A 24001-nucleotide genomic window follows, 5' to 3' on the forward strand; every position below is an offset into this window, starting at 1 on the left:
CATAAAATATAATATTTTTTGCCGGTTCTGATGCATGTGCAAATTTACACGTTTCCATGCACGTCTAACCCCTCAAAAATGTGTTTAAAGCGCAGAAGAATAATTAAAGCTGTAAGCAGCGATGAAAGGGCCCTCGCCCCTCCCTGCACATTGGGGGTACTGGCGGGATGCTGGTTGTCTTTTCACACACTATACGTCATGTTGCTGTATATCATGTGTAGACCACACAATAAAAATGTCATGTAAATCAGATGATGGTTGTCACATAAGGCTGATTTCCTGTTGCCAGCAGGTAGTGCTAAGAACCTGACTCAATATGGGCGTATAGATGTCTCCAGGTTTGGACTCTCGTGGAAGTACTAAAGTATTAAAAAAAAAAATTGTACTTAAGTATTGCAAGTAGTTTATTTTAAAATGTACTACTCAAGTACTGAAAGTAAAAGTACAAATATTGTGTTATGTAGTTATTAAAGAAAGCAGTCAAAAGTTTGAATATCATATTGTTTATATTATTTCAATTTTTTGAAAATAAAAAGGAAACTTGTTTTGGGGAGAATAAAATTGAGTTTTCCTAGTAACCTTACCAAAAAGCTCAGGATGCTGCAAATGTTGATATAATATGAAAATGGATGGTGGATTTAATACAAAAAATAATAATTTATTGAATGAATCAAATTTGAACATATGTGTCAGTGGCTTGTTGATCTTTACATTGTTAGTTAATTTCTTAACCTGCAGCCTGGGACACACATTCATACGGTTTGATAAAGTACTTATTAGACTTTAACTTATCATTGCACTTACAATAACCAGCGCAGCTGTCCTCAATTTAGGTCATCCTGTAGTCTCGCCTGCTGCAGAGAGCCGACAGGATTGAAACAGCAGCAGCTTTCAGCGACTTTAGAGTGAAAAAACGTTACATTGATGTTAAAATGTATAGGCCTACAGGTTGGAAGGACGGTCTGAAATGTTTTGCACAGTCTTTCGCTGTGCGTTTTGTTGGTAAATGTGAGATGTTCAAGTCACACATGTCTCATCTTCATATCATAAACAAGGAAATGAATTCACTTGGTCATTAGCTCTCAGAGTCACATACTGATACAAAGTCTGGCACGTGGGACTGCTGGGATTGGTTGAAGTCATGGGAAACTCTGGTTATTGGTCAAATTTGCGGAAAAGTTGCGGTGATTTGTCAAAATTACGAGTCACACAAAATTCACGGTGATTGGTTGTAATGAGTAACGATGCAGCACGTGAAAAAATGTATCGGAGTAAAAGTATTAAACTCATCGAAAATATGTACTCAAGTAAAAGTGGAAGTAGGAGAAAAAAAAATACTCCAGTAGAGTACTGATACAGCCTTTTAGTACTTCAGTACTTTTAAGTACAGTAGTGAAGTAGTTTTACTTCGTCACTATACATCTCTGGCCATCGCCGACCGACAAGTCAGTGCTCGGGCCCAAAAAAGCTGCATATAAAACCCAACATTAGAGGGTACCGCCACTCTTTCCGCTCTCTTTCTCTCGCCCGAGACACACACATGGCTGCAGTCTTCAGTTCAGTGTGGCGCTGACTCGCGCAGCTCTCTTTCTCCGTCTTTTTTTATTTATTTTTTTTATTTATTTTTTTTACACGAGTCGGGAAGCGGACATCCTAGTAAGACAGAGGTGTATTAAAACATGACGAGATTTCTTGTCTAGGTAAAAAGTTGTCTCGCGATATCAGTAAACAAGTGCAGAGCAGCAGCCAGCATGACTGGTTGGTCTTTTACAATACATCCATGACTCTGGCTTTGACCTCAAAATTAGCATAGAAGATCCACCGCCTGGTGTCCAAAGTAGACTCAGAGTTAACTTTTGCAGAGCAATATCGGAGTTGCAATTGGAAAAAAGCTGCCTGTAAAACCCAGCGTTAGAACTTTAGAGAGAGGGTGCCCGGATAGCTCAGTTGGTAGAGCGGGCGCCCATATGTAGTTCATTCCTCGACGTAACAGGCCCGGGTTCGACTCTGACCTGCGGCCCTTTGCTGCATGTCATTCCCCCCTTTCATGTCTTCAGCTGTCTTGTCAAATAAAGGCCTAAAAAAAAAAAATGCCCCCCCTCTAAACTCTTTTCTCTCGCCCGAGACACACGCACAGCTACACCCTGCAGTTTAGTGTGGCACGGACTCGCGCAGATTGCTCCCTTTTTCTGTCTTTTTTTTAAATGAGTCGGGAAGCGGACATCAAAGTCTAACTTTACAGTTAATGATATTAAACAAAGAAATGTTCTCCCCTCGTCTTCAAATGGTCATGAATGGATACTGCTCTCTCTTCACCATACATATGGAATATGTAACGGCGGATAATTAGTCTCGATACGATAGAGAACGTGGATATGTTCATATTCCTGAAAAAAAACATCTCCATATCTTAGGCTGAGCAGTGTATCATGGTTGAAGAAAGTCTCTGTTGCACTTTGAATATTGAGAAAGTATTACTTTGATTATGGTTTGCACTTAGAAAACAGACAAAAAAACGTTATTTTTATTTGAGGAAACAAAAGTAGTCCAGTTAAGTAACCCACAGCTTAAATTAGAAGTCAGAAGCTCACGCCGCAGTTTGGTCTGAAGAGGTTAGTGATGCAGGAGAGAAGCCAGTCATTTGAGTTTTGCAAAACCTTTTTACAGTCCTCGTTTTTCATTTTATGACTTTCGATTGAATAAAAGACTATTGTCATATTTCTTCATTGAAGTTTTCTTTAAAATAGTGTTAAGTTAGCTGAACCCAATCTTGTGTATCGTCTCATGAGCCGAGTGTCTCGTCACACCCTTAGTAGGACTGTATGACACCAGGATGGCAAACAAAACAGGTTCATGGAGCGTTAAGGCCTTTAGAGGTTTCATGTTCTAGTAAGTGCACTTTACCACAAGACAATAATGAAAATGTGGCATGCATGCTGTCTGCTGATGTGCTGATCACATTCAACTTATAAAAAGGTTCACAGCTTGCTATGCAACCCAGATCCTTTACAGTACAACAGGAAAAGGAAGCAACACTAGAGTCCAGCAGGAATGTTGAGTTTGCACAAAATATTATTCATTCCTGTGAATATTGTATTTTTGATAGCTGTGGAGAGGACCCAATATATTATTCCTACAGTGCTGTATTTTTACTTTTTGTTTGTTTGTTTGTTTTAATGTATGAATGATTCTCTTTCGGTTTGTCTGCCATTAGCATGACGACAAAATGCATGTGTTTCTAAAGCATATACAAGGAAATAGTGGATATAGACATACATCAATGTTGATAAAAAAAACTCAGTTTCTGTATAAAGTTAGGCATAATACATAGTTTTATTTTAATGATATATAATGGGCATCCCGCCACAAACATTTTAAAGGAAGATTGTCAGTTAAGAACTCCAGTTTTGAGTAGGCCTACTAAAAGAAAGGCTTTTTTTCTTTTGATGAATAAAGGGAATTAAGAGCTACATAGGTTTAATAAAAAATAAAAAAACTCACTTGTCCAATCATCTTCAAAGCAGTAGAGGAAATGGAAGACCACCATGAGCAGAGCGTGGAAGGAGATGAGTGCAATGTACATCTAGGTTAAAAAAAAGGACACAATAAAGGACCATTCATTACATACACTAACTGCAAACAGAGGGTTTACTAGAGGTGTGACGAGATCTTGTCCCATGAGATCTTGCAATATATATAGCAATATATATATTTTTTTCAAACATATTTATTGGGTTTGTGTTTTCTTTACAACATAGCAACAAGCACGGCAACAAAAAACAGAACAGACAGCATGCACAAACACGCACACAAACAGAGCAATCGCACATAGCGCTCCCCACCCTCACAACAAAGGGATCACAACAGTTATGTTAAATTAATACAAAATGGAGATGAAAGTAGTATATAAGTATGTAAATGTTTTCTGCATCCATATACACATATGATGCACTACAATACTAAAATTATATATGTGCACATGAGCACGGCTTTACACAATGAATAAACAAATTATGAATACATTTATAAAAAAATAAAAAAAAGGCCACAGTAACAATCAAGTCAGTTCATCACTCCCTCCATCACTTCGTGTACTTTCATTTTCCATTAAATTATAAAAAACTCTCCAAATACTCCTATCGATCCTGTTTTTTGTGAAATAACTTATCTTTTCCAGTGCCAGATAGGAAGTTCAATGCCAACTTCGTACCCATTCCGACAGTATGAGGGGAAAATGTAAAATCTGTATACATTTTTCAACCCTAGAAAATAAGTAAGCTACTTGAATTAAATAAAACATTTTATTTAAATTATCAGTCATATTTAATACAATTTATTGGATTATAATATAATATAATCCAATAAAATAAGATATATTACACTGCATAATGAGCACTTTTACTTTTGGTACTTTAAGTATATTTTGATAATACTTTTGTACTTTAACTTCAGGGAGATGTTGATTGCAGGACTTGTAACTGACAAGTAATTTGTAACTCTACAACACAGTTTTTTTTCTACTTTTACTGCGATACATGATCTGAGTAAGTCTTCCACCTCTGTAAATCACCAACAACAGTCGTGCATGAAAACCTGCAGCAGTGTTTAACACTGAAAACACACAGCTCAGTTCAGCGTTTACTAGCAGCTCTGCTACAGTAGCAGATAACCGTTAACGTTACCTGCCGGTCACTTCGTCTCTAAACAGTCCACTCACACTGAAGTCCTGCACGGATCAACAGATGTTAGAGTCCGACGGCTGCTCGCTCTGTTTGTTATAAGACGCACACTGAGCAGATTAATGCGCTCACAGATCCAATCTTTGCAGTTGTTACCGCTCGGTGTTTGGCTAGCTAATAAGCCATTAGCCTTTTAGCTTGAGCTTTGTCTGAAGGCGCCGAGCGGCCAGCCAGGCTCCGAAAACACTGACGCATTCCGCACATCCTCTGCTCAATTTAACCGCTATCCCTCCGGTACCGGTCAAAGAGGCGTGTTTACTTTCTGTCTCGGTCCTCTGGTGCGTCCAGCGACGGGCTGCGGTCAGTTTTTAATTAGCCTACATTAGTAACAGTTAATTTTGTTACGGTATGAACTTAATCCTAGGAAAGGCAAAAAAAAATATAATACCTTTGTAGCGAAATCCAAGACTTTGTATAACAAATTCAAGGCTTTTAAACCTTAATTTAAGATTATCAAAATTAAGACTTTTTCAATGCTTTTAAGACCCTGCGGGTACCCTGCAATAATACGACCAATAATCTTCAGTACCGTTCTCCAGAAGCGTACAACCTGTGGACAGCTCCACATACAGTGAAACAGTGATCCCTTCTGATGGCTACATTTAATGCACGTGTCGGGAATATTTGGGTTAAAGTGGTGCAGCTTGATAGGAGTAATGTACTGTCTACTCAGCCATTTATATTGCAACAGTATATGTGTGTGTTTACAGATTGGGTTTTTACCAAAGAGCAGGCTTCTGACCATTCTTCCTCTGATACATTTTCATCTAAATCCATATTCCAGGCCCGTAAAATATTATTTGAAGACTCATTAGATCCACTAACAAACTTGTATTTGTATTTGATTGTAAAGCACAGACACCTGTCCCCTTGCTCTTAAATATTTTAAAGTGATGTCCTCTAAAATGGACATGGGGGGGAGCGCCAGGCTATTACACTGCTTAGATAGAACATCATTTCTGATTTGGAAATATTTTAAAAGATTTTGTAGGAATGCCATATTTGGATTTAAGATCTTCAAATGACATAAATTCCTTTCCATTGTACAAATCAGATATTTTAGCAAGACCTTTGGAGGACCAAAGTTTAAAACCCAGGCCTGCCCTGCCTGGGTGGAGGTCATTATTACCAAAAATGGGCGTGAATTGGGAAAGCCGTTTTGTCATACCCCAGTAAGCAATGGCATTATGCCAAATCCTTATCGTATTTTTCAAGAAAGGATTTTTGGTATTTTTAAGAAGCTTTTTTTTTTTTTTTTTTATCTGCTGAATACATGTACAAATGTAATGGCACTGTGATATTCTGGGATTCCATTGCAACCCAAGCTGGGGGGTGGTCATTGACAAAGTAAAACCCAAAAGTACCATAAGAAACTCGGAAATTGCAGTCCACCTCTGTCATATGGTAAATACAACAAGGAAAGTCTGAATCTAGGCCATTTGTTATTTCAAATGAAGTTTGTGAATGTTTTGTTAAGCAATTTAAAGAAGGAAGGAGCTGGAGAGAGTAGAATTGACTGGAAGAGGTATACAAATTTACTTATAATTGACATTTTTAGGATATTAATGCGTCCGATTAAGGATATGGGTAATTTGGTCCATCTATTTATCAATTGTGTGACGTTCTCCACAAGGGGTTCATAATTAACTGAAATCATTTTGTCAATAGTAGGGGTGATTTTAACACCTAAATAAGTAAAACCCTGTTTTGACACAGTAAATGGTAGGGATGTCCCGATCAGGTTTTTTTGCCCTTGAGTCCGAGTCATTTGATTTTGAGTATCTACCGATACCGAGTCCCGATCCGATACTTCTATAATAATTCAACTTTATAATACCTCCAGACCGCAGACATACTTGCGCTTTCCGCTTCAAGCTGCTTCCGTGTTCTACTTTGCCGGCATTTAACCAATAGCGTCTCTGCAACAAAGTGATGTCATGCCGCACGCGTTGCTGTTTCTGTGTGGACTCAAAAGGTGCCCTATTTCACCGTTCTTGTTCCTACTGGTGGTTGAATTACTGTCATTACATATTCGACATAATCCTATTATTAAAGGTTTGTGTATTTTTGGTAAGGAAATTAGAGTTACTCAACTAGCGGATGATACAGCTCTCTTTTTGAGTGATAAACATGAGATTGAATATGCTATATCCCTAATTGACCAATTTTCAGCTGCTTCGGGTTTAACACTTAAATCTAAATGTGAAATTTTATGTCTGTATCAGACTGAAGAGGATAAAATGTTTAATATACCGGTTAAGAAATGTGTAAAATATTTAGGTATTCATATCTGCAAGGACCACAAGGAACGTCAACAACTTAATTTTTCGTCTAAACTGAAGAAAACTAAAACAATACTGAATTTATGGCTTCAAAGAGACATTTCTATTTTAGGAAGGATTCTTTTGACTAAAGCAGAAGGGATTTCAAGATTTGTCTACCCTGCCCTCTCTCTCAATGTCCATGATTCAACATGTAAAGATATAAATTCCATATTTACGAATTTTGTATGGAAAAACAGACACCATCATTTAAAAAAAGCGGTGCTCTCAGGCTGTAAGGTTGAAGGTGGATTTGAACTTCTGGACTTTTTGGACTTGAATTACACCTTTAAGGTGAAATGGCTGAAGGAATGTTTGAGAGCACCAGAGTCTTTATGGTATTTTATCCCCAATAACATTTTTAATAGTGTAGGAGGTCTTAAATTTGTATTGAAATGTAACTACAATATTACAAGATTGCCGTTAAAACTATCCCAATTTTATCAACAAGCTCTTTTGGCCTGGAAGCTGTCATTCTCACAACTTTTCTCCACACAAGTCTATCTTATGGAATAATGAATGCATTACTAGGGGGAACAAGTCACTCTATTTGCAAAAATGGATCAATAGAGATATTATCTTCGTAAAAGATCTTTTTGATTGTAATGGTCAATTACTTAATTACGAATCTTTTCTCAGAGAGAAAGCATTCCCAATAACGTTCAAGGAATATAATTCAGTTTTCAAATCTATACCTAATGGCATATTAGAATTAATGAAAAGTTATAAAAAACAAAATGAAGTTACTGGATTTAATTTTACTCTTTATATAAACGGTATGGATATTATGAGCAGCACTTGTACTAATAAGCACATTAGAAAATGCTTTCTAAATTTAAAGAAAATAACACCTCGTGGGAAATTTTTCTGGAATTCTCATTTTACTGATGTTAACTGGCATAGGGCGTGGCTTGTTCCCTTTAGATATTGTATCACAAACAAAGTTAGGGAATTACATTTGAAAATATTGCATAATATATACCCTACAAACCTATTTGTCTCGAAATTCATGCCTGTTGATAACTATTGTAGTTTTTGTAAAACAGAACAAGAGTCGTTAACCCATCTTTTTTATGGTTGTTCATTTTGTATTGCATTTTGGAAAAGCTTTGAAGATTATATGGTATCTAAAACAAAACATTCAATCACACTTGAAGGGAAACATATTATTACTTATTTTGAAAGTAAAGATAGAAAGTTATGTAATATTGTAAATCTCTTTATTTTACTAGGTAAGTTTCATATTCATAAGGCTAAATTTTCTAGTTCAAAACCATGCTTCAAATTATTCCAGGTTGAATTTGAGATGTACTTTGAGTCTCTTAAGTTGGTATCCAATAAGAAAGCTATATTAATATCTGATGTCTACTCCAATTTATTTGTTTAAATACTCCTGCTGTCTACACTATTGATTTTTGGAAGTCTGTCCTCTTTGTACTTTTATTTCCTTTTGTTTAATTTATTATTCTCATTTTTACTTCGATATTATAATTTGTATATATTTTTTGTATTTTATTTGTATATACATTGCAATAACTGAACCTTTGTAATCTAAGTTTTGAAATAAAGTTAAAAAAAAAAGAAAAAACTGGACTCAAAAGGGTCTAACTCTGTGCCACCGCATAACTATAGATGTGTTAAAAAAATAAATGAGAATATATATACATATACATCCGAGTCCTGATCGGGAGGTAACGTCCGATTCCGATCGAGTCTGAAACCACGTGATCGGGCCCAATTTCCGATCACGTGATCGGATCTGGACATCCCTAGTAAATGGTGTAGGGATCGGGGGACTATTTCTCTTATTTTCTGTCAAAAACATTATCACTGATTTACTATTGTATACTTTATAGCCTGAAAAGGTACCAAATGTTCTCATCAACATCAGCAGGCTAGGTAGTGTTTTTTCCAATCTGGAACGGAATAAGATACGATGTTCTAGGTCTCCGACTTTAATTCCTGTAATGTCAGCATGCTTACGAATTGCCATGGCAAGTGGCTCAATAGCCAGGACGAAGAGTAAGGGAGAGAGGGGGCAGCCCTGTCTCGTTCCTCGGTTAAGCATAAATGGCATTGACACCAGTGGATTAGTTAGTATTTCAGCTTGTGGGTTGGAGTACAAAAGCTGGACTCATCTGAGAAAATTTACACCCAGACCAAATCTTTGCAGGACATCAAATAGTTATTGCCACTCTATCCTGTCGAAGGCCTTCTCTGCGTCCAATGACAGGATAGAGTGGTCAGGGAGGCCAGACTTTTTAAATATAATATTAAGCAACCTCCTCGTATTGTGGAAGCCCTGTCTACCCTGTACAAATCCACTCTGGTCCAAATGGACCATTTGAGGTAAGACTGGTTCCAGCCTCCTCGCCAGCACTTTGCATAAAATCTTAAAGGGGTGATAGAATGCAAAACCGATTTTACCTTGTCATAGTTGAATAATGACAGTTCGGTGGGTAAATAGGATATACATAGAAGCTCAAAATCCCATTGATACCCCTATCCTCTGCAAATCTCACATTTTGAAACTGCCGCTGAAAACGGGCGAATCTCAACAAAGCTGGAAGCTGATTTAAGCATCCCAAATCCTAGTCTTTGTCACGCCCCAACATTTGCATAAGCTACACCACTGACCTGAGGTCAGCTTAGTCTTCTGAATCTAGCTAGGTCATGCAGATCTCCAGAGGTCCGCAATTCACTTCTGAGACTTTTTTATGCGAGAAATCAACTATGTAGAGGTCAAATATGGGCCGTTTTACGAAAATTGATGGCTAATTGCAAATTTTGTCCGACTGTGTGTCGCAGTTCAGCAGGAGCTCAGCAGGCTACGTGACAGCGGCCGGTGCTGCCTCACCGCCCGGCGTGTCCTACTTCATAGACTCGCTGTGAGCTAGCTGGATCTCCGTCACGAAGGGAAGCCAGCGGCGCTCCATACTCGCGCAAAGTCACCGGTTCTGGGTTACTGGACTACAAAATGCCGAGGCCTGATGGAGCTCCAGGGCCTGCAGCTAGCTGCGATCTTTACCCATAGGACTGAAGGGACAGTAGCAGCTAACGAAATCCCTAATGTTCACAAAAATGCATTAAATTGAAATCGGACACCATAGTTAGCTTTATAAGACCTTGGGGTAGATGTTATATAAGTGGTGTGACGAAATTCAAACTGTAAATAGACTTTAATTATGCCGAAAGTGAAGCTATCTAGCTAGCCGCGATCTTTACACATAGGATTGAAGGGACAGTAGCAGCTAACGAAATCCCAAGCTAATGTTCACAAAAATGCATTCAATTGAAATCGGACACCATTGTTAGCTTTATAAGACCTTGGAGTAGATGTTATATAAGTGGCCTGATGAAATTCAAACTGTGAATATACTTTAATTATGCTGAAAGTGAAGCTAACTAGCCGCGATCTGTACACGGCCCATATTTGAGCTTTATATAGTTGATTTCTCGCATAAAAAAGTCTCAGAAGTGAATTTAATAACGAAATAGCCCGACAAACAACGTATAACTTTGCAGTGTCTGAAATATGCGACCTGCTGTCTCGTCTCCAATGTGTTTCTATGGGGTTCGCGCAAACCAATCAGCGCGCAGCTCATCTAAATATTCATGAGCATACCAGATTTGGAAGAAAAGCTCTTGTTCCAAATAGAGCCATATTCACAGGGTAGTTAAGGGCCTAATAAAATAGCATTTGGGCAATTTTCAGCCCAACCAATGTTACATACCCTATTAGGAGACCTTAAGGAACAGTGTGAAATACCCTATATAATCATTCTATCACCCCTTTAAGGTCATTATTTAGAAGTGAGATCGGTCTATAAGAACCACACTGGGTTGGTGTCTTTCCAGGCTTCAGTAATAATGACATTATTGCTGTGTTTAGTGAAGGAGGGAGGGATCCTTCATCAAATGATTCCTTGTACATATCAAGAAGGGGCGGTATTAATTTGGATTTAAAATTTTTATATATTTCAATTGGACTGCATCTGGCCCTGGTGTTTTACCTCCCCCCAAGCCGGATATGGCCTCAGATATTTCCCCAGTTTCAAGGTTGCGGTCTAATGGGTCTAAAAATTCTTTATCTACTAGGTCAAAATTCAGTGTATACAAAAAATCTTTTTGCACAGTTGGGGCCGAACCTAAGTATTCAGAGCCGTATAAGTTCTGGTAGAAACATTGAAAAGTGTCATTTATCTCTTTTGGGTCTGAAGTTGTGTCTCCTTTATCTGTCTTTATTGCCCTCTCGGTTTGCATCTGCTTTATGCGCCAGGCAAGTAACTTACTCGCACTCTTTCCCTGTTCATAATACGATTGTTTTAATCTCATCAAGCTTTTTATCGCCTTATTTGTTGACAAAACATTATACTTTGCTTTCTGTTTGTTAAGTTCCATAATAAGTAGACGGTTGGGATTTTCAAAAATTTCGGCCTCAGTTTCTTTAATTGATTTTTCAAATTTCTCCATTTCTAGTCTATGAGATTTACATTTAAAGCTGGTGAAACTTATCATTTGACCTCTCAGAAAGGCTTTAAATGCTTCCTACCTCACAGATGCAGTTGTCTGGTTAGTGTTGCTTTCAAAATATAAATCTATTTGTCTACCAATATACTCTACAAAGCTTGGGTCCCTAAGCTGATTGTAAGCGCCACCAGGGGCGCGATACCACATTCAAAAATTTTATAAGAAGCGAGGTTGGAGCGTGATCTGAGATTAGGATGCTGTCATACCAGCATTTTGGAATTTTTTGAATCAGCTGTGCTGAGACCAGATAATAATCAATTCTAGAAAGGTCCTGATGAGTACCGGAGTAACAAGAAAATGTTCTCTGGATAGAATATTTACTTCTCCATACAACTACCAGATTAAAATATTTTATGCACTGAAGCAGTTCTTTTCTAGTCAAGGGGTGAGAGGTGTCAACACCGGTGGATCTGACCAATTCCGGGTTGGAGTGTACAATTAAGTCTCCACCTATGATAATTTGGCCAGGCAAAGCAGAGCTAAAAGAGGCTGAAAACACCTGACCAGGCCATCTTCTCCTCACCCTTATCCAGTGTTGGGTGTAACGCGTTACAAAGGAACGTAACTACTTTTTCGGGTAAAAAGTAGTCTACTACTGAAAATTAGGTAACGAAACGTAGTTCCTTTTTCAATTCGGCGCAACGTTACTTTTCCCAGGGACAGATGTGACCGCGACACTGCCTTCTCAGCTGCGCGCTCACAAGCTCCACACAGGACGTGACAGAGGCTGGTAGCAGAGTAATCATGGCAAGCGAGAAGCAGCCAAAGCTAACTTTTGATAGCGTTTTAAGACTCGTGGCTTTTTGCTAGACGGCGCTCTGAGCCAGGCAGACACAAAGCTGACAACCTCACAGATGGATGCGGGGAGATGGCCTCATACATACACGCAGCGGACCGCTGGATTTCCAGAAAAGAGGCTATGTTGGCTTTGAGCTGCCGGAGCCTGTTCATAACCTGTTTAACCTTGACAATCTTATTTAGTCCTCTCACATTCCAGGATGTGAACTGTAGATCAGAGGCCATAACTGAGAATGTTCACCTCATTAATGCCCTGACAGATAAATGTAAAGTGGCTGCAAACATTAAAAAATACATAAAAAAATCATAAGAGAAACAGAAGGTAAAAATAATTCCCCACACAATATCAAAGAAAAAATGCAAACAAAAAAGAGTGTACTTCCCCAACTGAAATACACCCACCCATCCCAAAGTACACACATCCAAAGGAGCTCAATCATGGAGCTGCACTGATCCACCTGAGCAAGCAACATAGGAGGAACAACATGCCCAGCAATCAGCATGGAGCCCCCCCGTTAGCCTCCATTGCAGTATTATAGGCAGTAACAGCCAAGCAGACAAAGTTCAACATTCTCCATGTTGCTGATTTCTTTCACAAAATCCTCCGCCATCCTCACCGCGTCAAAAGTGTGGCGTTTCCCCTTGTAGGTGATGAATAGCGTGAAAGTGACTCCATATCTCAGGGTCGGGACGGAGAGGGCAGCCAAGTCTTTTTTCACTGGGTCGAAGGCTTTCCTGCGTTTGAGAAGGTCAGCGGAGACGTCGGGGAAAAAACATTATTCTCTGGTTGTCCAGCAGTATGGGTCCCTTCAGCCTGGCTGCTCTTATGATTTGTGTCTTGTCTGCGTAGTTCATTAGCTTCATTATCATCACCCTGGGCCGTGCTGATTGCTGCAGTCCATCTCTGTTAGCCATGCTAGCCTCGTTAGCTTTACCGGGCCTGTGGGCTCGCTCGATTAGCAAGGGTCCAGGGAAAGTATCAGTACCTTTGGCAGCCATCCCTCAAGAAACACGGACATGTCAGCCCCTTCCCTGCCTTCGGGAATGCCTACCAGGCGTAGGTTGGACCGTCGACTGCGGTTTTCCAGGTCATCAACCTTGAACGCTAGCTCCTTAATAGTAGCGTTCATAGCCGTGTTGTCCGCTAGCAGCGACACAATGTCATCTTGGTTGGCGCCAATTCTGTCCTCAGCCTCCGTTACATGGACTATAATCGCATTCACGTCAGCCTAAGCCCTTGCATCGAACTTAGAAGCCCATCAAACCTCGTTGCGAAGTCATCCTTCAACGCCTGAATTGCAGTCAGAATTTGGTTGGAATCACTTACATTAGTCCCCGAGGCTGCTTCGCTAGCGCTGTTAGCTTCTTCGTTAGCTTGTTTCGAGGGGCTCAGCGTGGAGTCAAATTTCAAAAGTTTTTGCGTCTGCTTGGTTGGTTTTGGTGCCATTGGAGCAGTCGTGTTAATGAAACTTGAGGCAAATGTACGAGTTAATTAAGACTGCTTAGCTGACCACTTACAGCAAATTCACCAGAGGGGCTCCTGGCTTTGACCTCGAAATTAGCATAACCCAAGCATAAAAAGAACATGCACTTTGATTGAGCGAGTACTACTTTGATTATGGTTTGCACTTACACAAAAAAATAAGAAAAATAATTTAGACATTTATTTTTGTTATTTTTACTGTTTTTGTTTTTTTGAGAAAACTAAAGTAATCCAGTTAGAAGGTCACACAGCTTTAATTAGAAGTTAGAAACTCACGCTGCAGTTATCATGTCTGAAGAGGTTAGGTATAGAGGTCAAAAGCCAGTCATTTGAGTTTGTGGAAAAAAAACTTTCACAGTGCTCATGATTAATTTTGTGACTTTCGATTAAATAAAAGACAATTTTTCCAGTCATATTTCATCACTGATCTTGAAAATGGTGTTCTCGTCAACCCAAGCACGTGAATCGTCTCGTCAGCTGGGTATCTTGTCATACTCCTAGTATTTACAAAGGAATCCCTCTCATATGTACTGCATTACAACATCTACTGATTTCACCTCCTTAGTTACACAAGTGTTAAACAAATCACTGATTCTTGGGAGTTTGGATAAAACTAAAAAATATATTTTTGAAAATAAAAAGTCTGAAGGTATATCATTATAGACCAAGGTCTTGGCTGTTCAGCAATGTACCGGTTTAACCTCCTCATTTTGTATTTTTTTCATAAAATCGACGTTTTTCTTTCTTTTTTTTTCTCTAACCCTTTTATTACTTTGTTTTTGTCAACACCGTCAGACAAAATAAAAAGCAAATTATTTTTATTTATTTGGTCTAATATGTATTTAGAGTTTTTAAATCATTATCTGGCATTCGTAGTACACATATATGCTGTTAAATGTTGAATATTCACTTTTGTGAGTACTTTAAAATATCTAATATCATACAACGTTTACTTTAAGCTAAATAGAAAAAGTAATGCTTTTTTATTTAACAAACATTTTTGTATTAAAAGAGACTATTACTTTAATAACTCAACAGCACTGAAGAAACATATTGTAAGCATATTCATTTAAAACAAATAAAACTCCCTCTGATGGTGGAGACTTTATAACTGAGGGTGGTGACACTAATCTGGTGACAGTGGCCTCATTACAACATACAATTCCAAAATGTATACCACACAAGTCAATGGCTTCTTGCTTAACAACTTTATTTAACTATTGGGTCCAAAAAATAACAAACCTGAGCATGTATATTATGTGAAAGAGTAGGTTTTTGTCACTACAGTCAGGTTTTCTGTCTGACGTACAGTCTGACGGTGGTGACAAAAACCTCCAAATGGTCCTCAACAGAGGCTAGAATATAATTGCTGATCACAATAAATATGGGCTCACGGCTGTGGTTCGGCCAAAGCCTCAAGGCCGAACCACAGCCTTGAGGATATCCACGAAAACCTGACGGTGGTGACAAAAACCTACCCTTTCACATGATATGCATGAGTTGTTCACATTAGCCATCTTGTTTCCCCTCTGTTGCTAGCTACTTCAGACCTCTACTTAAAAAGTATACATTTATGTCATAATCTAATCTAATATCTTTTTATACAAAAGAGACGGTGTTGACATGTTATGGTTGTGACAGTGACAGTAGCGGTGTCCAAAAATATGAACAAGTCTAAGAGAAAATAGCAAACTTAAGGGAGCTTGAGTGATCTTGAAGCATGCAGCAGAGCTGAAGGTTTGAAAATGGGGTCCTGAGGAATGTAGTTGACCTTGTAGTTGCCTGATTTTATTGCTTTTTATAAATATCTGACAGTGGTGACGAATATGTGGGACACATTCTGAGCAACCACAAAATAGTAAATATTGTTAAAAACTCATTGTAGTTTTTAATACATATTACAATGTACTCTTTCATGTGGTAAAGATATTATTCAATTCAATTATTTTTGTTTTTTTAATCAAGTTGAAATGATTATCTCCTATCCGAGGACAACTGAGGCAATGGCAATGGGCCAGCATATAATCATTAAATTAATTTAAAAAAAAACCCATAAAAGAACCATACATATGTGCAAAGGACCCCCTGATTATAACCTTGATTCTTTTTATTCATGAAAATGTTATTAATTTCCAACAGAATTAGCACTTTTCTTAGTGGGACATCTTTTTGCCAAAGTTTCTTATTTTTTTCTTATTGTTTTTAAATTGTTCCCATTTCAAATAAGCAACAATCTAATGGCAACTTCTTACTGCCCAAGGGTAAAATTGGTCTTTAGCAACCTACTTCAGTTTATAACAAAAGTGTTTGGTCAGCCCATTTAATAGCAGACTCATTCCTGCAGTGAACTTACTGTGAAAAGCACAAAATACTTTTGGTTGTTCTCCCCAACACAGTTATTGACCCAGGGGCAGTGGTGGTCCATCTTGCGTATGCAGCGTTTGCAAACACTGTGGGAGAGACAGCAAGTTAAGTGTTAAGGAAAAATAAATAAAATGTATACTGCATCAACCCTTCAAGACAATAACAATAACTGTAGAAAAGAAGAAAAGAAGTTACATGCAGCAGGCTGATATACGGAATTAAACATGGAGGGTGTGTACTATCTTTCAACAAAGACTTTGACACTCCTCTTACAGACAGACTAGGTCTGCCCCCTGATAGCACCCGTTTAATATTAATTAACAGTAAAGAAAAACTAAGCGAAACGCACAACAAAGTTTAAAAGAAAAGAAAAAACGCAAGCGGCACACAGTCAAGCATATTGTCCACAGTGGGCTCCGGTGATAATTACACCTATTTGAAAAACATTACTGCAACTCAATTATTTAAGTTTACTAACTTATAACACTAATAATGTTGATGCCCGAAAAATACCTCCGCTAATTAAATCCACACTTAAACTGTCAAGCCAGTAAGATTGTTTGTTTCTCTCTCTCTTTCTCAAGCACACACACTCCTAAGTCTGTCTCTGTACTCGGTCTGGTTTGGGTGGTGGATTACGCATATTTTTGCATATTTGCTGTCATAACGGGCCGGATGGGTACAACTGAACCATGCATCACTGAGAGTATTCAGAGTAACTGCAAAGTTGCATTCTTAATCAATCATCCATGGGTTAAAGTGGGCCGGAATGATCAAAAACTTAGGCACTTCGACATACATTAGTGTTACATTCTGCATCAGCACACTACCACGAGTTCATGAATGAGGCAAAAGTCTTTGATTACTTCACGTCTGTAATAACAGCAGGACAGTTGAGTGTCTGTGCTTAGTACACGTTTCTGTAATAACAGCTGGACAGTTAAGTGCATTTTAAACTGCTAAAGTCAGTTTTGAAGTATGGAACGCATCTGCATTTGTTTCTATAATTCAAATACAAAATGACGCAAACTCAAACACAAAGATGAAATTAAGGTGCATATTATTTTACTTAATTATCTTTGTTATTTATGCTACTGCCCACACTGACATGGTTTTGAAGCTACTGTTTTACATTAGTTGCTCTCCAAATGTCTTAGAATGTGTGTATTTAGATCAGGGAAATAAAAAAAATAAAAAATGGGACCTCGGTATTGCTAAAATCCTGGAGACGGGCCTGTTTGGAGGTACAATGGTTTGGGAGAAAGCTACAAGCAGCAATACCGGAGGCCAAGCAATCAGCCCGTTCCGAATTGGCACGTTTTGAACAGCCACTGCGCTACTCTCAAGAGCAATTTCTATTTCACAAATTAACCACAGTCAAAACTGATGATGACAGTCTGACTTCTCCACTGCATCAAAACCAGGGTTGGGTACCAAACTTTGTACTTTTTTGTGTATCAACCGAATTACGTCGGTACTACAGAGGACAGATTCACGTTAATTCAACGATGCCAAACGGTGCCAACTTCCAGTACATGAGAGCATGTAAGCGCGAGCATCTGTCTGTCTCTCTCTGCATATGTGACAGAGCATGAAGCATCTGCCACTGAGACCCTCAGACACAGTTTTTAAGGGGTATACTGGACATCGAATGGCCATGAAAGAAATGACTGAGGTGACTGTTAACTGTAATGGCCAAACTGCCAAGCTGCCAGTTTACATTACTAAGAGAAATTATCCTGCTATAATGGGGTGTGTGGCTAAAGAAATTCCAACCTGACTGGCAAGATGTGAGGAAGCTGTCACACAGTTCCACTCGCCTGCAAGCCATACTGGAAAAGCATGAGAAGGTTTTTCGAGATGAGTTAGGTAGCCTGTGACAACCAATGAGTGGGCCACGCCCATCGTTCCAGTACCAAAGAAGGCAGGGGAATCTGGACCTGTGGAGACTTTAAGATAACACCAAATTCTGTGTTAAAAGCGGAGCAGTATTCCCTTCCTCTAATTGATAACTTGTCTGCTGAACTACGTGGAGGACAAAAATTCAGCAAAATCGACCTCAATCAGGCTTACTTACAAATGCATGTGGAAGAGTCACGTAAAATGCTGACTATTAATACACATAAAGAACTTTTCAGATACTGCAGACTGCCATTTGGTATCACATCAAACATTGTAATTTACCTAGGGGTGACCCCGAATAGTCGAAGATTCGATGCATCGATATGCGGAGCCTTATTCGACCACCAATCTCACAGTCGAATCTTCGCGGGTGTTATTATGAAACGAGGATCATACCATTTTGGCAATATGGGGGTGCTCAATGTCTAATTTCACACAGAACTACTGGTTTTGTACGGTCTTGGCGGCAGGGATTAACGTTACTTAACAATGTCTGGAAAAAGAAAATCTAAAGTGTGGATGCACTTTGAAATGGTAAAAGATGATCCAAAAAAAGTAAAATGCAAGTTGTGCAAACAGCTCATGTCCTACCACTCATCAACAACAAACATGGCTTTCCACTTAAAACGGGTAAGTTTATTACCAATAAAGACGGTTCACTCTTTCATATATAATGGCGCTTTTAATTTACAAATAGCAATATCATATGTTGGGACTTAAAATATGTTATTTTTTCTAGATCCACCCACAGTATCAGACTGACGAGGGCAGTTCATCTAGTAGTAGTACCAGAGCTGCGCCAAAACTAACTCAAAGAAAGCTAGATTTGAGACCGCCATTGTCCGAGAAAAGGAAAAGAGAAATCACGGACAAAATTGCAGAGTTTATTGCGCTTGACATGAGGCCAGTGAATGTTGTGGACGGTGAAGGTTTTAAAGAATTAATGTGCACACTTGAGCCAGGATACACAGTTTCCCAAAAGAGAGACGGTTATGCATGCGGTGGATGCGAAATACGCGTCCATACGCGCGGAGGTTTTCATGCTAATAAACAATTGCAAAGCAGTCAGCCTCACCACAGATATTTGGACCTCGCTGCAAATGGAGGCATATCTTACCGTTACAGCCCACTTTATTACTGACGCCTGGCAACTGGAAAATTTTGTGTTAGCAACAAAAAAATGGAGGAAAGTCATACGGCAGAACATATTTCACAAACACTGAAATAAGTCATTTCTGATTGGGACATTCCAGGTACTAAGATCGTTTCTGTTGTCCATGACAATGCAACGAATATGGTTGCATGCACCAATCAAGTGGCCCAAGACCCATCGTGGGGAACTGTACAGGGAGTCCGTTGTGCGGGGCATACGCTGCAATTGTGCATTAACAGCGCATTAAAGAAAGATCCCGTGTGCCGCACTGTTGCTGCTGCAAGGCGCCTTGTTTCACACTTCAAAAAAAGTGCAAAGGCCACCACAGCACTTGCAGAAAAACAAAGAGAACTGAATGTTGCAGAGCATAAACTTGTGCAAGATGTGCCACTCGATGGAATTCTGTCTATCTTATGCTCGATCGCCTGTTAGAAAGGGGTGCAGTTTCAGCTGTGCTGACAGATTCAAGTGTCAGCAAACGGTCCGACCGTGATCTAGAGCTCACAACATCCCAGTGGAGAATGGCAGAGGACATAGTCAATGTTCTCAAGCCAATGATCAAACTGACAGAGCTTTTGTCACAAGATATGAACACATCTCTGTCTGCCACTGTTCCGATGCTTATGAACATTAAGAAACGACCCTTGGTGGTACATGAAGATGTGTCTCTGGTGCTTCCACACACATACAAACTTGAAAAAAAATCCATCCATGCTGTTTAGAGTGAGATACGGTTTCTGAATGTGTCCTGCCTTCAGTCTCCGGGTGAGCTGTTCAAAATCTGCACGGCTTGTGATGTCACAAGCCGAAACCAGCAGACTAACCGCAACCATTAGCTCGTAGCTAATGGTTGCTACCTCATTCTCAACAGCAAAGCACTGCTACAACACACACAAGTTCACCATAATCTCCAAAAGAACTACTTACATGTGCGCCCTCATTTAGAAGTCTCCCAGCTAATCCTGCCTTGTAACTGACCGAAGTTGTAGAAACAGCCTTTCTTTTACTGTCTATGGAGCTAGCTAGCTGACATGATCTACATCTGAGCTACTGAGCATGTGCAAGTGCAATCAAAGATAGTACAGAAGAAGAAGAAGAAAAGAGGTCTCACTCTGTAGCTAAAACAGAGACCAGCTGAAAAGAGGATCTGCAGCAGTGAGAGAGAGCGGTGCAGTACAACAAAAATATGGTGTTTTTTGAAAATTAAACCATGTAAACCTATTCTGGTACAACCTTAAAATACAATTATGAACCTGAAAATGAGCATAATATGGCTGCTTTAAAGGCCGTCTTTTGGAGACCAGTGTTTATATCAAGGCAGCAATTCTTGACCCACTTTCCAGCTTTCTTTTTTCACTGATGATGAGCAAAGGAATGAGGCGTATACTGTGGTGGAAAATCTGGCTGAGAGTTTAGCTGCCAGGCCTGTACAGGAGGTAGGTGATGACAGTGAATTGGTGGAGGAGCGTAATACTGCAGGCCCTTCAAGACAAGAAAAAGAGAAAGACCAAGTGATGTCGATGCTGTTGTCCAGTGATGAAGAGGAGCAACAGCCAGGGGACAGTGAGATGAGGGCTTATTTAAAAGACACTACAAAAAGCAGTACAGGACCACTGGAATGGTGGCAAAAGAACGAGGAGAGATACCCAAAGCTGTCCAGGGCCACAAAGAGATTCCACAGCATCCCATCTACTTCTACACCATCAGAAAGAATTTTCTCCAAGGCTGGATTTATTATCAGTAAAACCAGGAGCGCACTGCTGCCGGCCAACGTTAACAAGTTGGTTTTCATTGCACACAATTTGAAAAGACTAAAACGCACACAAGCAGAGTGAAAGACTGGATTTCTTTCGATCGGGTAGGCTACAAGTGTTTTCAAACATTTCAGCTGTTTCTAATTTTAATTTGTTGTGAACATGTTTAGCTAAAAACTGCCAGTTTAGCATTTATTGTTTCGGCAGTTAAAAGAGAAAGTTCACAATTCTGGCTAAACTTTCATTGTTTTAATAATTTATTTATTTTTAGGGCCCGAGCACGAAAGTGCGAAGGAACCTATTGTTTTTCATAAGATTATTAGGGCCCGAGCACAAAAGTGCGAAGGAACCTATTGTTTTTCATAAGATTATTATTTTTACCAATTCCTCGTTGCATTTTTGAGGGGGTTAGCATGCATGAAAACTCAAAAAAATTTGCACGCGTCACAACTGGTTAAAATTGCAAAGTTCTGTAGTGATTGGGCTCGGGCGTTGCCAGGGGGATCCATAGCGCCCCCTAACGTGCGCCTTAAATTGGACAAAAGTAATAAGTTAATATACCAACTTTTGAGGGAACATAAGTATATGAAAATATTGGTTTTCGTGTAAAAATCTTCATTTTACGAACACTTGTTTGAGGACTTTAGGATGCACGAAAACTCTCAAGATTTTGCAGCCATGTGCACAATAGTAAACTCTTTCATCTGAATTCACATTTAGGCTTGGGAGTGGTATGGTTGCTCTATAGCGCCCCCTAATTGGTTTTAGCACTTGGGCACATTTTTGACGGCCTAAATATATACGGAAACAAAAAGACAAAAATTGGCACCCACATAAACACCTGGGAGCTTTGCGAGACTGTACAGCCATATGGCCCAAACCTGTAAGTGGGCTCCATAGCACCCTAAAGCCTGGAAGGCCTTAACTTGGACATAATTGCTCCAATCTTCACCAGATTTAATAATTTTAATATTGCTCTAATCATTGCAGACATATTTCCCATTTACCTTCATTAGCTCCGCCCAACCGGAAGGCGGCCATTTTTAGGGGTCCAAGCCCGAGTCTGTAAGAACGGGCAATAGCAAAGCTATGCCGTTCATACAGCAGGGCTGTAGAACCCTATTGTTTTTCTAAAGATTTTTATTATTAGGGGTCCAAGCCCGAGTCTGTAAGAACGGGCAATAGCAAAGCTATGCCGTTCATACAGCAGGGCTGTAGAACCCTATTGTTTTTCTACTGATTATTCATTATTAGGGGTCCAAGCCCGAGTCTGAAAGAAACGGCGGTAGCAAAGCTACGCCGTTCGTACAGCAGGGCTGTAGAACCCTATTGTTTTTCTACTGATTTTTCATTATTAGGGGTCCAAGCCCGAGTCTGTAAGAACGGGCAATAGCAAAGCTATGCCGTTCGTACAGCAGGGCTGTAGAACCCTATTGTTTTTCTAAAGATTTTTTTATTAGGGGTCCAAGCCCGAGTCTGTATGAACGGCATAGCCCCGAGTCTGTAAGAACGGGCAATAGCAAAGCTATGCCGTTCATACAGCAGGGCTGTAGAACCCTATTGTTTTTCTACTGATTGTTTTTATTATTCTTCTCCGCCTAAAACTCCGACTACAGCCTAAACCGTACATGGTGGGGGGTTGCCGTTATCAGGACTGGTCCCAAACTCGGCAAGGACCTCAGGCGCAAAAATTGACCCACTTCCACCACTAGGTGGCGCTATAGCAGAAAAAATGCGTTTGGCCCTATAACTCCCACACCGTACACCTCACATTTAAAAACCATATATCCACGCGTTCCCTGGATCCAACTGAATCACGTTATATAGGCCACGCCCATTTCCGCCTAGACTTTTATGCGTGAAAAATCGCGATTTATCAAAAACCTACTTTTTCGAACTCCTCCTAGACCGTGAGACCGATCTGCACGAAACTTGGACCGTAGCATCTCCAGACCGACCTGACAAAAAGTTAATAAAAAGAATTTTTATAGCATAAAAATTGCGTATATTACGCACGAACAAATTTGTGTAGCTAACTATGAAAACGCCAACTTTGCCATATCTCAGCCAAAATAAACGCTATCAACGCCAAACTTTAGATTCTTGTTTGCCATGACCCTCTGGAGGTCCCCCACGCGTCTTATGAAGATTGGTCACTAGGGGGCGCTACAAGTACAAAAAGTTTATATCTCATGAACGGCTCATCCGATTTTTACAATATTTGATGGTTACCATCTAGGGACACTCCTGAGGCCATGTCTAGAGTTGCGTACTGAGGGGTCAAAGTGGGCGTGGCCAATGGGACCCAAGTCTAGATTCACCACTTACACTAATGTGAACAACTTTAAATTTACAGGGTAGATAGGCAATGGGTCATGGACCACACCTACCAAAAATTACACATGTGGACCACTAGGTGGCGCTATAATGGTTTTTTGCCTTTAACTCCCACATTACACATCGCACATTAGAAAACCTTACATCCACGTGTTCCTTGAATCAAGCTGAATCACATGATATAGGCCACGCCCATTTTTGCTTAAAATCTCTTTCGCAAAATCGCGCAATACCAACTTTTTCGAACTCGTCCTAGGCCGTGCGACGGATCAGCTCGAAACCTGGTAGGTAGCATCTCCAGATGGACCTGACCAAACGTTACTCAAGGAATTTTGCTACGTTAAAGTATGCGCATTTGACGACCAAACTAATTTTCATAGCTAGCTACCACACACGTATCATATCATATCTCGGCCAAATTAAAAGTTATCAGCAAGGAACTTGGGATCCTTTTTCAACATGCCACTATGATGCTCTGTATTAAATTTGGCGAAGATCGGCCTTTAGGGGGCGCTATAAGCAACGTTTATTTGTTTTGGCCAATAACTCAATGCATTTAAATGGGAAAATTGCATATGCAATATCTCTGCCACAGTAAAAGCAATCAACACGAAACTTGT

The 24001-nt window shown here is 39.6% G+C and overlaps 1 protein-coding gene across 4 annotated transcripts in view; it reads right to left on the bottom strand.

The window, feature by feature from the left end:
- Positions 1-24001, bottom strand: part of LOC116042167 (palmitoyltransferase ZDHHC3-like) — a 113311-nt gene that overhangs the window by 50994 nt on the left and 38316 nt on the right. For all 4 annotated transcript variants that reach the window (XM_031288290.2, XM_031288288.2, XM_031288289.2 and 1 more), the window contains exons 4-5: positions 16225-16321; positions 3502-3583 (exon numbers count right to left, since the gene is read on the bottom strand). In XM_031288290.2, the coding sequence (XP_031144150.1) occupies positions 3502-3583; positions 16225-16321 (179 nt within the window). The remainder of the gene's footprint in view (positions 1-3501; positions 3584-16224; positions 16322-24001) is intronic.

The sequence above is a fragment of the Sander lucioperca genome, chromosome 10 (genome assembly GCF_008315115.2).
Source record: "Sander lucioperca isolate FBNREF2018 chromosome 10, SLUC_FBN_1.2, whole genome shotgun sequence".
In the NCBI taxonomy this organism is placed as follows: domain Eukaryota; kingdom Metazoa; phylum Chordata; class Actinopteri; order Perciformes; family Percidae; genus Sander; species Sander lucioperca.